Genomic DNA, 13841 nt, shown 5'->3' with positions numbered 1-13841 from the left:
TAGCTGTGTGAACTTGAGCAAGTCATTGCCCTCTCTGAGCTTTGGCGTCCTTGTCTGTAAAGAGAGGTTTCTGGACCAGGTTTCTTTTCAGGATCCTTCAGACTGTAAAGACCCAGCAGTGGCCCCGGGTGGGTAGTACAGTGAGGCTGGAGCTGCCCTGCGATGGCGTTGCGTCGGGAGCCGGGTGCAGGCATGAAGACTGAGAAAGCATTCACAGCCTCTGCACACATGGGACTCCTTGCTGTTCCCCTGGGGGTGGGTACCTTCCTGTTCCTGCTTGTCTCTGTCTGGAAATTCCTACCTGACCTTGGAGCCCCAGCTCAGAGGTCCCCTTCATGGCGTCTCCGAATCCTTAGCCCCAGCACATCACAGGCCATCACGCGTGGGTTGGTGTGTCTGTCCCTAGACGTTGGCCACACTCGTCTGTGTGCAGCCAGCACACTGTCACAGCCCGCTGCAGGGCTGGCAGTGAGGAGCAGATGTTCAGGTAGACGTGAAGGTGGTTGAGGTGAGTTGGCTGTGGGACCCTTCTTGTCTTTCAGCAGCGCCGGGCAGGTGGCTGGCTTCCCTGCCATGCTGTGGCCTGTTGAGCAGGAATAAAAAGGCTGCCTTTTTTCCTTTTGGATCCAACAATTTTGCTTGAACCACATACACTGGGCCTTTTTCTTGGCATCAATTTTTTTTTTTTTTTAAATTTTTTTTTATTTTTGGCACACGGGCTTAGTTGCTCCGTGGCATGTGGGATCTTCCTGGAGCTGGGATCAAACCCGTGACCTCTGCATTATCAGGCGGATTCTTAACCACTGCGCCACCTAGGAAGCCCTTGGCATCAATTTTTAAAACCACATAATTAAGTAAACTAAAAGGCACATGACAAGGCCCGACCCTTACCTCTAAATGCAGTGTGTGCACATGCGGCTGGCTCCGCAAGAGGTTTCTCTGTGACAGTCTCTTATTTCATCCCTTCGAATGCCTTGGTGGAAGGTCTGACCTTTGTGTATTGAGGTGTGGGAGATGGGAGGGCTGCTGGACTAGAACCGAGAAGAAATGGGGTCTCGTCTCCTGTGATCTCAGCAATTCAGATTCTCATTTTCCCAAGTCCCTCCCATTTCAGAGATTCTTGGGTCTGGTTCATTAATAACGACCAGAGTTAAAGATACAGTTGAATAAGGAGGAGGTGGGAGAGGGAGCTCTTTTTAGAGGAACAGCTTTCACAGTTCTGTAAATAAAAGATGAGAGACCCGGTTTGGATTCTTTCCAGAAACTTTATTCCCAAGCCATTTATTTTAGGTTCCTATTTTAAATTTAGTTTTGGCAAAAGAAAAACAAAGACAACTCAGCGAATTTCTCTAGTAGGAACATCTCAAACTTCGGGTGATGTGGCGCAGTCGGCCAGTCGGATAATATGTACTTACGGATGGTTTACCGTCCTGACGGTGGGCACCAGGCGAGCTGTTACAGGGAGACACGGGGCTGTGGGGTTATCAAGGAGCTTCAGATTTGTTTGCAAGAAAAGTTTGTCTTCAAAACCCCGACTAGATCAGCGTGACCTAAGCTGGGACGGTTTGAGCATCAGAAACTAGTGATCGCAGTGGATCAGAGTGCTTTAAATATAAATACATGAGATGATGGGTGACAGTGATGGTCCACAAAGATTAGTCATTGATTGATCACATTGATCCAATTGATTGACAGTGATTGATCACCATTGGGATCAACACATTGTTTTGAAGATTTAAAAAGGAAAGAATTTTTATATAAAATGTGACCTATACCAGGTGGTCAGTTGAAAGGCCCAGAAGGAGGGATGAAAGGAAGTGCCTCCGTCCTTCCTGGTGCCGGAACTGGAACCGGAAGCCTTGCTGGGTGTTTCTCCTCTGGGCCAGGTGGGTCGACTACCCATGGAGAGAAGGCAGGTCCCTCTCTCCAGGTTGTCACAGGGCAGCCTGTGTGAACAGAGGATGGATTTGACCTCTCCCCACATCCTTTCAGCTGTATGATCTTGGGCAAATCATATAACCCCTCTGAACCGTGCTTTTCTCAACAGATAGTAAGGATGCTGCTGCTGACCTCTTAGAGTGTTACTGGGTTCAGCTGAATGAAAGGCTTATAGGCCACCTAACAGCCTCTACTAAAGCTGTTTTCCTCCCACTTCCCTCTGGGTGCTCACCTAAAGCAGCTATGAGGGTCCTGGTGCATTTCGAAGGCAGCACGTGGCCCCGGAGGCGACTGTAGCCTCTGCATTCCTGTTTCTCTGTCCCACAGGAGTGACATCAGCACCAGATGTCGCTTGCGGCTGCCCCGCCCTCCTGAAACCACATGGAGTTGCCTGTACCTTGACCACCAATTTTGAAATAGTTACAAAGTAGCATGTGGTTGGAAAGGAACTGCCCTTCACTGTTGACCACACGTTCTAGAATTATAAGCAGAGCAAAACAGGTGTAACTGACCCGCCTCTGAGATGGAATTTTAAAAATCTGAAACTTGGGTACTCTTGTTTTGGCCAGATAAGCTATTTTTAGAATGAAACACAGGTCACTGTAGCAGAGTGGGAGATACACAGGCTTTGGGATCAGACAGACTTGGGTTTGCACCCTAGCTCTGCCACTGTTTCCTAGGACAGGTTATTTGATCTCCCTGAGTCCCAGTGCCCTTTCAGCATTGTGAGAAATAATGAGTGTTGTATAGAGGTGGTTGTGAAGTCTAGAAAACACATGGAAGTCGTCTGTGCTCAATGTAGTCAACATCTGTGCTGCTGTTAACTGTCGCCGGTGCTGGTGGGCATGTGCTGGGTGTGGTTGAGCTGCTATCCTCGCCCACATTCTTTGTAACCTTGTGAGTGTCTCACGGCCGGTCTTTGTCCTGCACGTGGCTGAGACAGTAGCCCCAGAGAGAGTAAGTGCATGTGTTACAAGGTTTTCCACGTTACTGGGAGGCATACGCCTGGAGCCCAGACCTTCTGAGGGCTCTGCCTGCTCTGCCACCTGTTTGTTACGCTGTGTGTGTGTCTGTGTGTGTGTGTGTGTGTGTGTCTGTGTGTGTGTCTGTGTCTGCCTCAAGTTGTTTGCTGAGTATAGTTTCAGAAATACACTTAATGTATCCAGAACTCTCAGGCTCTTTTCTGGAATGTTAAAAGGTAATAATAATAGAAAGAAGGAGACATGAAATTAACGTTCTCTTGTGTGTCAGATCCACGGGGGACCCGTAAGGCACCCAGATGCCTCTGGAAGTCGAGGGCAAAGTGCCTGCTTGGTAATGGGAGCAGGGGGACACTGTCCGTGGTCCTGGGATCTGGCCCAGCCTGAGGGCTGCCTTCCGCAAGCACGTGGGCCCTGTGTGCCCTGTGGTCGGGCCCAGGCAGCGGCACTGCTGACAGTGGTTGTGTTTCCCTGAGGAGGTTTGGAGGACTGCAGGGGACTTCTCAGGATCTGTTCTTTGGGGAAGCAGCTGCAGCACTGAGGCTTTCTGTGGCTGCCTGGCAGCCCTGTGCCGTCCTCACTGTGGGAGCAGAATTCTGAAGACATGGGCAGCCTGACAGGGGTGTGTGACCCTGCCCAGTGGAGTTCACATGCAGCTTGACACGCACGCCTACCTGCACCCACCGTTGTGCCTGTAGCGTCGTCGTGTTACATGTCTGATTGGAGTGATGTAAGAACAGAAATCCGGTGTCCACGCCAGGAAGTTGTTTTATTATAGACCGGCTGGAGTCATTTAAAAATGCTCGGCCCGGAAGTGAGGGCATCCTGTCCACCCGCATTGGCTAAACAGAATCACCTGTGTCCCCTTCCCACCCGCTTCTGACTCAGAGACGAGACTCCAGCTTCTGCTGTTTGACAGAGATCTGTGTATGGCTTTGTTGTTTCTGATGGGAACCACAGAGCTGGAGACCCAGAATGCATGTGTTTCACTCTTTAAGGTGGTGCTTTGAAGCCTAATAACGGTAAAATGTCTTTAGATGGATGACCAGGTTTTGCTTTTTCCATTGAAACAACACATGTGTCGTCATGTGTGATGCACAGAGATGAATAAAACTCAGTCCCTACCCTGAAGCGCTTCCCGTGTGTTGGGTGCCACGCTTACCAGACAGTTGGAATGTACCAAGCTGAGTGCAAGGCCAGGAAAGTGCCAAGGATGTGGGGCAGAGGTGGGGAAGGCTTCCCAGTGGAGGGCAGGACCCCTGGGCAGAGGACGTGTCACAGGCAGAGGCGCCCTGGCCCATACTCCGAGGACCACGGCTCTTCCTGTGTTGAAAGGAGAAGCTGGGGTGTGCGGCTGGGCCAGCATCATGCCAGCTGCTGGGTTCCAGGAGAGGGTCTGTTGGCTGTGACTCCTGCCAGCGTGAGGGCCACGGAGGAGTCCTAGGAGACAGGCACGCGTGGGGGTCCCTTTGGGGTCTCATCCCACGAGCTGGAGACTGTGGGACCCATGCAAGGCTCTCTCCCTCCTGGTCATTGAGCTTGTTCTTTGGGATCTATTGCTGGCATGATGGGTGGTCAGGACGGCAGTGTTATTTCTGTTCCCAGTGTGACTTGGCTTTTCTCAGATTTTCAGGCTGTTAATGTGTTCGATTTTATTCACAAGTAAGAAGCTGACGGGGGCGGGGCTGGAGCGACCAATGCCTTACCAGCCCCTCTCCCGTTGCTGTTGCAGCCCACGTGGAGAACGAAGAGCAGTACACCCAGGCTCTGGAGAAGTTCGGGGGCAACTGCGTGTGCAGAGATGACCCGGACTTAGGGAGCGCATTCCTGAAGTTCTCCGTGTTTACAAAGGAGTTGACAGCGCTTTTCAAAAACCTGGTAAGTGTCACAGTTGTGTGCAGCGGACCGGCAGTGTGGGAGGTGCCGCCGTTACTCTAGTTGGGAAGGTAGGTCCTTAGACAGTAATTAAGGCTTGTCTGATAAATGAGGGATACATTTCATAGCTCCTGTAGTACCTAAAGGAATTATATTTTCTATACACATTAGGTCACTTTGGAATAAATTTCTGAATTGTGATTTTTACTCTAACAAGACTTTTAAAGTGTGAGTCGTCGTTTTAAAGGTGCACAGCCGAGGCACAAAGTGGAAAAATGCATTCATCTTCTGAAGGGCCTCTGACTTCAGTTTTCAGTAGTTTCTAAACTGTGTAGGATAGTCTGTTTCTAGTAATTATAGTAGGTATTTAAACTTACAATATTTAATAAATATGTTTCAGACCCATCTTACACAGCAAGGTAACCTATAATCAAAGCACAGAAATTACCGTGAATATTTAAAGGGCTTTTATGCTCCCAAATGCAGAGCCTAAGAAAAGTCTTACTTTGTTAAGCGAGTGGAAATATGGACTGAGTGCATCTTGCCTGCGGTAGGTGCCTGGTAACGTGGGTGAATGGACTCTTTCTTGGGCTTCGCAGCCCTGTGCCATCCTTATCCTCATTGTGGGAGCAGAATTCTGAAGAAGCAGGCAGCCTGGAGGGGGTGGTTTGTGACCCTGCCGGGTGGTTTCTTCCACCAGGGGAATGTACGCTGGGATGGTCCCGGCATCTCTTTCCTGTTTTTCTCTCCCAGCTTCTCCCAGAGGTCATAGACAACCAGACCAGGTCAAGAACTCAATAATGCTCTCTGTGTAGGTCGCAAACAACAGCGTCTTTTTCATTTCTCCTGTTAGCAAGCTCATAACAAGTGAAAAAATAGCTCATCATTCTTGAAGTGGTGATGATGGTAGGTCTGTAAGTCTGGCCTTAGAAGGGCGGAAACAAGGGAACACAATGTGTGAGTTAATGAGGAGGAGGGGAAAGAACCGGATCATTAAGGCTCTCGGTCTCTCTCCCTGTCTTCACTTCTAGAGTATTTCAGTTGGAAATGGTAAATATAAAAAGCTGTTGCTGTGCTTAAGTTTTTTACTTGGGTTAATTTGGAATCTCTTGGAGCTTGTGTCAAGTCAAGTTCATTGCCTCTTTATTACTGCCCCAAACAGACTGCCAGCACGCAGAGCAAACAGTGAGCCCAGACCCGTTTCTAGCCCACTCTCCAGACACTGGCACACGGCTTGTTAGGGCCTCACCACTGAGTCACAGTGGAGCTTTAAACTGGGGAAGCTGCACGGTCCTGGGGAGGAACTAGAGATGGTCCCGGGGAGGAACTAGAGATGCTGACGTGTGGGGGGGTCCTCGAGTGTGAAATCAGCCTGCACCTCGTCTCCCAGCCCCTCGGTGGATAAGCCCCTTCCTCACTCGCCAGCCAGCTGCTTCTGCCTCCTCTTAAATATGAATGAACGGCCTCCAGAATGGAGACCAAAATAAACAGAAGAAGGAACTTGGGGGAAACAGAGACAATGCAAAGAGCAGAAGAAAACTTTAAACAAACTATATTTAATTCCTCAGAGAAATCAGGAGTGGGATGCAGCTTGTCATTAAAAAGGGGGAGAGACAATTAATGTAAGAAAATATAAAATTGGAAATCCTGTGAGAAGGGTTAGAGTAAAAGAAATCTCTCAGAAAATAGATCAAAAGGACCAAGAAAGACAAAAAAGTGGGAAATAGATGAAAGACGAGTCAGGGATTAATCCTCAAGGTCCAGTATCCAACTGACGGGCGTTTCAGAAAGAGAGAATAGCAAACAGAGGAGGAGGCCGTGAACGCACCAGAACAAAGGATGGTTCCTGAGAATGAGGACTGTCACCTCCAGATGGGAGAGCCCAGGCTGTAGGGAAAAGGGCCTTCCCCAAGGCACCCCGCCCCCATGAAATTGCAGAAGATCTTAACCGCTTGCAGAAAGCACACAGAGGGTTAAGCATCACGGTGGCGTCGGCCATCTCAGCAGTAACCGTGGAAACTTGAAGGCCTGGAGCATTGCCACTAAACCTCGAGGAATATAATTCTAACCTGGAATGGGACTCGTTAGAGATGGGTAGAATTAGAGATGCTTCAGACTCCCAAGACTTACAGAGTTGTGCTCCCAAGCGTCATTTCTGTGAAACTCCTAAAGGTTGTGCTTTAGCAGCGTGAAAGAGGGAAGTCAAGAGAAAGGAAGATGTGTGAGTCAGGAAAACAGGATCCAACCAGAAGGAAAGCAGTGAAAGGGGTCCCCAGGGGATGGCAGAGGGAAGCCCTAGCACAGCGACTGAGCGGGCAGCCTGGAGCAGAGGAGAGGGAGGCAGGAGCTGGGGGCGCCCCACCCCAGGCAGCCAGCTCTTGCACCTTCATTCAGCTGATTGCCACTCGGGTTTTCTCAGCTGTAAGATGGAGATGATGATGCCACGCCTGGTTTTGTAAGGAGCACAGCCCGTTGCTTTTAACATCTTAGCTTATTTCACCCTCATAACAAGCCCATAAGGCGGGTCAGTGTTGTCCCCACTTTGTAGATTAGGTAACTGAGGGCCCAGTGGTTTAAAGAGCTCGCCTCTCGTGGGACGGCTCTGAGTCCTTGCCAGCTTCTGGACGTGTGCCTCCAGGCATAGAAGAGCCCCTTGTCACTCCACGTGGTGGAGTCCTACACAGAGCAGCTTGTCCTCAGTTTTAACGTGAGTGGCTGCACAGACAAAAGCAGTCCCTTCATTTCTTGATTTTCTGCAAAACTAAAAGCAGAGCAGGGCCTGGAGATTGTCACAGGTATGTTGTCACATTGGCCGCTGCCCCATGGCTCTGCCACTTTGGTCACATCAGAAATCCCCACCAGGCCTCGCTACCCTCCCCCTTCCTGCGGGGAGTGACTTACCCACGGCCGTCGCTTCCTGGGCACCCCCTGTGCTGTTGGCTCTGTGTGCTGGTTCTTCCTCGTGCACTTAGTCTCCCGTCAGCTGCTGGAGATCCCTCGCGTTACCTTCCTACGTGGGGCACGCACAGGCGAAGCAGCACGGGGCCCACAGCTGGCGAGGGACAGGTGAGGGGTCCCATCTGGGTCTTAAAACTCCAATCCCATGCTCGTTCCACTTTGGTATTTAAAGGATTTAAGGCCCCTTGTCAACTCCCTGCGGGGAAAAGGGGCAGAATGGGCGGGAAGGCAGTGCAGGGAAAAGTGTAGCGTAAAGAGCGATGCCCAAGGGCTGCACTGCTACAGGCACAAGCACCAGACCCCTCCGTTTTCTCATCTTAAAACAGGGTGAGAAAACCATCCCCGCCTCACCGGCCAGCATCAGGGTGACAGGGACAAGGGGAAGGCCGTTTGTAAATTACAACCCAGCACATGGGTCACATTTCAGTGTCGTTATCAGGTAACTCATTAAAGCCCAGACAACAGTAGCTCGAAGTCCACATGCATGACAGTAATTTCGGCTTTTACTTTATGGAGTAAGGGGTTCTGATCCTGTTTCCCAGCAAATATCTTATTTGTGCCCAAATTCATGTTCACCAGGCTGGGTTTTCAGGCCGGGGCTGGTGTTGAAGGTCTGCAGCCTTGGGGACGCCAAGTGGCCGCTTCTAAGAAACTGTCACTGAGAGTGAGCTGATTATAGGAGAATTCTCCTTTTTTGGTACTTTGTATACCATTCTTACTCCTATTTTTGGTCACATCTGTCCTATCTCTTATTTTTAAAGCCTTGCTTTTGCTTTCCCTCAGGCGTTCAAAAAACATTTCAGTTCTGTGTGGCCAAGACTCTCAATTCTACCTCTTGTCCAGAAAGAATAATAATTACCACCTATCTGCTCTTCAGCATGAAAGAATGTTTATAAAGCAGTTGAAACGTCTCCAAAGAAAGACCAGCTTAATATAAAGTGAGATTTTTGTTACTAGTGGGTGAGATTCTCACCTTCAGAGAGTCTGTGAATTCCTCTGCAGCAGTGCAGGAAAAAGGGAAGAATGAGGCAGCTCCAGAAATGGAACGTGTGTGAGATCAGGTGGTTTTCAAGTCAGCCCAGTCTCCCAGGTTCTTTTCCTCTTACCAGATGGATGTGAGAATCCTGGAAAGATTTTCCAGGGCCACTTCTGTGTTAAGAAGTGGGCTTTTAATGAACGGCTGCGTGACAGGACAGATTCCTGAAAGGTCAGTTACAGATAAATAGTCTCTGTCTCTGGTATCAGAGAATCGCTCATGAGTTATGTAGTCTTGGTCCATAGACCCTGCTCCAGGTGAGGGCAGGGGCCGGCGGATGCTGAGCCCGGGACGGAGTTCCGGGGTGAGAGCTGAGAGCGGCCCTGGGGCTGAAGCAATTCACTTCACTCATCTGGAAAGAGAAACCTGAAAGTCCCACTAACCAACGTGCACAGAAGTCATGTTTGGGTTGTTTTTTTTTTTTTTAACCACAAGTGATTGGAGTTAGAAGACATTATAGCCAAAGAGTGAAGAGGTAGTAAGGTTGTTGGGGAGAGTGTGGCTTTGGCTTTGTCCTCGTGACGTGTTCAGGGCCTGGCGGGGAGGCGCGTCCACCTGCTGGTTGGCAGTAGGGCAGCGGTGCGCCCTTTCCAGTCGACAGGAGCTGATTCTCCACGGTAATAAAGCTCATCGCGTTGCTTAGCCTAGAGCTCGCTCTAGCAGAGGTCCTCACCCTCAGTGCTCCCATACACTTTCTTCTTTTTTCACTTCTTCTATTGAAAATGTCCTATATTTTAAAATGTCTTACATTCTTTTTTTAAAAGCATTTTTAAATTGAGATAGTTAATTTGCAATGCTGTGTTAGCTTCAGTTATAGCAAAGTGATTCAATTATACATATATGTATTCTTTTTCAGATTCTTTTCCACTGTAGGTTATTATAAGACATTGAATATAGTTCCCTGTGCTATACAGTGGGTCCTTTTTGTTTATTTTATACATAGCAATGTGTGTTTGTTAATCCCAAACTCCTAATTTATCACCCCCCATCCCTGCCACTATCCCCTCTGGTAACTGTAAGTTTGTTTTCTATGTTTGTGAGTCTATTTCTGTTTTAAAATATCTTACATTCTTTCTTATTCAACATGGGCACTGGTCATATGTTATCTTTTGGGGAGGAAGGCTTACTGTTGTTTGGGGCATAAATTATAAGGAGCTGTGCTGAAATCTCGAGAAACCACTGGAGCCTGGTACCTGCTGTGTAGGAATATCTGTCCCTACACTGGTGCCAGGCCGTCAGCTTTCCATTTTCAACACGATGACCAGGCTTGTACGCAGAGTAGGAGTCTGTAAGCTGTGAGTGAGGAGGGCTTGATGGCTGGGGCTTATCTAGGGGAACAGAGTTCCTGGATGGACCTACTAACAGTTACTTTGGACACCTAGAAACCTCTGCCACCGATTGTTTAATCTGGCCTAATACACAGCTGGAAGTTCTTTAAGACTCACAAGGCTTCAACACTGCAAGCTGCTTCCTCCGCTCACAGATCTCTGACCAAAATGAAAGCATGTCCTTAGTTTGACCAAAGCAACAGAAGCAGTAAGGCTACTGTCAGAGCCTTGTGTTTGGTTGTAGCACAGCCACTGCTATGTGTAAATTGTAGTTTGACACTATTTCTTTTCTTTCTGTTTTTTTTTTTTTTTTTTGGAAAGGCAGTGCTACCTCTTTGTAACCCCAGAGAAGGTGGGAAAAGCCATAGGGGAGAGGACAGGGTGGAAACAAGGCCTTGGGCCCAGGAGGAGAGCTCAGCTGAGAATAGGGATCGATGGCCTGCTGGGGGCGCCGGGCTGTAGGGCAGTAGGCGCTCGTTGCTTCCATCGGGGCCACTTTTATTAGGATGCTGTGTGTGCCGGGAAGGCCCCTGTACAGATGCCATGGAGCCCCCCGAGTGTGCGGCCCTGGAAGGTGGGGCAGTGCCTCTCACGGGCTTGGGTGCTTGGGTCCTGGGTGGGGGTGCAGTGGGGATCCTGTGGGCTGTCACAGGGTCCATCTGCATCCAAGCCCTTTGCAGAGTTCATGAACTCATTCCTTGCACTGACCTTTAATGACTTGCCACATGCGTGGAGGACATGCTGCTATAAGATAATCCTTTGAAAGCATTCATGAGCTCAGAGAAGGGTTTGTGTTTGTTTTCTCCTGTCATCGTGTATTCTCTCCGTGGCTATTAAAAGGACAACTGCCATGATGTAGGGGACCTCAAACTTAAAATTAAGAATTTTTTGCCAGACCTGAGGGGTACTGTGTGGACAGGCTGGAGTAGAGGATGTGAGCGGAGGCGGAGGAGCAGGAAGACAGTGACTGATAAGTGACTGTCGGCCCCGGTGCCCGGGAGGGCACAGTGACTCTGCTGTGCATGCAGGAGACAGGCTGCAGTAGCAGGAGGAGAGACGGCAGGTGGTCGCTGCTCCAGGGGAGGCTGATAATGGAAGGAGAAGGTGAGAAAGGGAAGGTTTCTGTGATGGGAGAGACCAGAGCCTACTTCTAGGCCCCAGGGGAAGGGGCTGGGGGCTGGAGGAGGGTGATGGCCCAGAAGAGAGGGGGCTGTGAGCTGGGGGGGCGGGGTGTCCTGGGTGTCCTCCTGTTGGTCTTGGGCTCAGTCAAGACTCAAGCCCCTGCCTCTCTGGGACCTGGAGATAAATTCCAGATCCAGCCTCTTTGTGTGCATTTCCCTTTGGGAATTTCCACTGTTTATTAGTCATTCCTTAAAATCGAAAACTTGACAAACTACATCAATACCTATATATTCCAGATTCTGGTTTACAGAGTGCTTGGACACGGTTTGTTTCATTTGCACCCCTAGGATCCTAGTCTTGCCCTCAGAGAGTCCTAGCCTTGCACCCAGGTGGAGTCACCTCGGGCTTCTTAGAAATGCAGACTCCCAGGCCCTAGTCCCCCAGGCCTGCAGAACCAGAATCTCCATTTCCCCAGGGCAGGAGTCAGCCCATTAAAGCCTGAGAAGCATTGCACCTGGAACTTGTTAAAAGGCACAGGCCCCGCCCACACCTCCTGAGTCCTGGTTCTCAAGCTTTGCTCAGCAGCAGCACCTGGAGGGTTGCTAGAACGCCCCCCGTTGGGCGCCGTTTCCCAGAGATCCTGACCTGGTCACGTTTCTAATCGGTTCCCAGTGATGCTGAGCTGGGTGGGTGGGAACTGGCTGCCCTAGGGGACAGCCCAGTGACCCGCTTCCCACTCCTCCCTTGGGGAGATTGAGGCCGGGGCACCAGGGCCTCGCTGAGGCCACAAGTATCCCACCTCAAATTCTCGGAGGTAATAAATTTGAAAAGATGCTTCCGTTTTTGGTAGGTGGCTTAACTCAGCGTTTTAACGTCATATGGATTTTAGAAGAAGCTGTGGATTGATGAACCCTGGGCTCCTCTGTGCTGGCCCCTCTGCCTCTCAGAGTTGGCCGTGTGCGGGTTTTCCACGTAGTTGTAGGTAGGCTGCAGTGTGTGGTTGCATCATCCATTCTCCAGTGGAAGAGGGTCACTATTTTCTCTCCACTTAGAACCTGAGAGATCAAAGCAGCATGACTGCCAGAGATGCAGTGTTAAGGTCAGCCGTTTCCCCTTTCTCATGGTGTGAAAGCTGCCAGTGTTTTTGGCAGCTGCCTGGTTTTGATCTTTCAGTTTGTGTTAAACACTTAAGATCCACGTGGGCTCCCCCATCTCCCTTCTAATTAAGCAAACCATCAGAGTGGCTGTGCTGCCAGAGGGCCAGGCCTGGGAGCGTGTGTTCACGAGGGCCCCGTGTGAGAGAGCGAGCGAGCGAGCGAGCGTGTGTGTGTGTGTGTGTGTGTGTGTGTGTGTGTGTGTACACACACGCACAGGATAGACCTTTGGTGGTACCCTGGGGAGAAGTCACCAAAAACGAAAGTGACCTAGATGGTTTTCCTTTGTAAAGGTTCCCCGTACGTCTCTGGTGAGCTGCTCTGTGGACCGGGAATACAAGGGAATCCTGATGTAGACGGCATCGCGGGGGTGACATGACAGGAAGAGCTCTGGCCTTATCCTCAGCTCAGCTGCTGCTTAGTTGTGGGATTTGGGGGCAAAGTGGATGGCTCAACCCTCCCTCTCTTTCCTTTTCTGTAAAATAGGGATAGCACGGACTTCTCAGAGAGGTTGTAAGCCTGACATGTGATTAAGTGGCCCTGTGCCGTTTAGTGATTTACTCTGGTCACTGTACCCAGGGCCTTGTGCTTCTGCAGAAGATCCTCGGTCTGGATGTTCATTCTTTCAGATAGGCAGTGTGTGGAAAGAGCATAGAAAACTGTACTCTGACCCTGCCAGGCATGCGCCTGCCCAGGGCCTTTGTGTTAGGAGTTCTCTGGCCGGGAGCACTCTTCCCCCAGGCACTCTCGGGCTCGCCCGCGTTGCTTCCTTCCTACTCTGCTCCACGTCACCTTCTGAAGAGGCCTGCCTGGTCACCAGCGGAGGGTCCCACCCACGAGTAACCAGAGCAGCCTTATTTATGAGATTGGTAGCAGCCCCCAAACTGGAAAGATAATCAGAACGCTGTCAGCAGGTGTCTGGATAAGCCAGGGGGTGGGAAATGGGCATGGGCCGCTGACGCAGCAGCGTGGCTGGGTCTCCGAGTGAGTGTGACCTCAGTGCGTGCTGTGCGCCTCCACGTGCAGAGAGTCCTAGGAACGCAGGTCATTCTGTGGGGACCTGAGGTTGGGGTGTGAGCAGCGGGGGGGTGGCAACTGCAGAAGGGCACAAAGAAGCTTTTGGGGGTGATGGGTACGTTCACTGTGTGGGTTTGGGCGATGGTTTTGTGGGTGCATGTATGTGCTGTGACTTATCAGATGGTACACTTTAAATGTGGGCAAGGTTATTGTACCTCAGAGCTGCTTAAAATTTTAAGTTACACCTCAAAGCTGCTTAAAATTTTGTTCAGGTTACTCGTCTAAAGCATTGCTGTCACCAGAAATTTTTGCATTGATGGAAATGGTCTGTATCTGCTGTATCCAATATGAGAAGCCACTTGCCACATGTGACTCTCAAGCGCTTGCAGTATGCTAGTGCAACTGAGGAATTCAGTTTTTAACTTGATTTCAT

The 13841-nt window shown here is 50.1% G+C and overlaps 1 protein-coding gene across 2 annotated transcripts in view; it reads left to right on the top strand.

The window, feature by feature from the left end:
* Window positions 1-13841, top strand: part of ASAP2 (ArfGAP with SH3 domain, ankyrin repeat and PH domain 2) — a 167956-nt gene that overhangs the window by 74718 nt on the left and 79397 nt on the right. For both annotated transcript variants that reach the window (XM_057742112.1, XM_057742113.1), the window contains exon 3: window positions 4651-4796. In XM_057742112.1, the coding sequence (XP_057598095.1) occupies window positions 4651-4796 (146 nt within the window). The remainder of the gene's footprint in view (window positions 1-4650; window positions 4797-13841) is intronic.

Source organism: Hippopotamus amphibius, chromosome 7 (assembly GCF_030028045.1).
Source record: "Hippopotamus amphibius kiboko isolate mHipAmp2 chromosome 7, mHipAmp2.hap2, whole genome shotgun sequence".
NCBI lineage: Eukaryota > Metazoa > Chordata > Mammalia > Artiodactyla > Hippopotamidae > Hippopotamus > Hippopotamus amphibius.
This window is presented reverse-complemented; position numbering and strand designations above follow the sequence as displayed.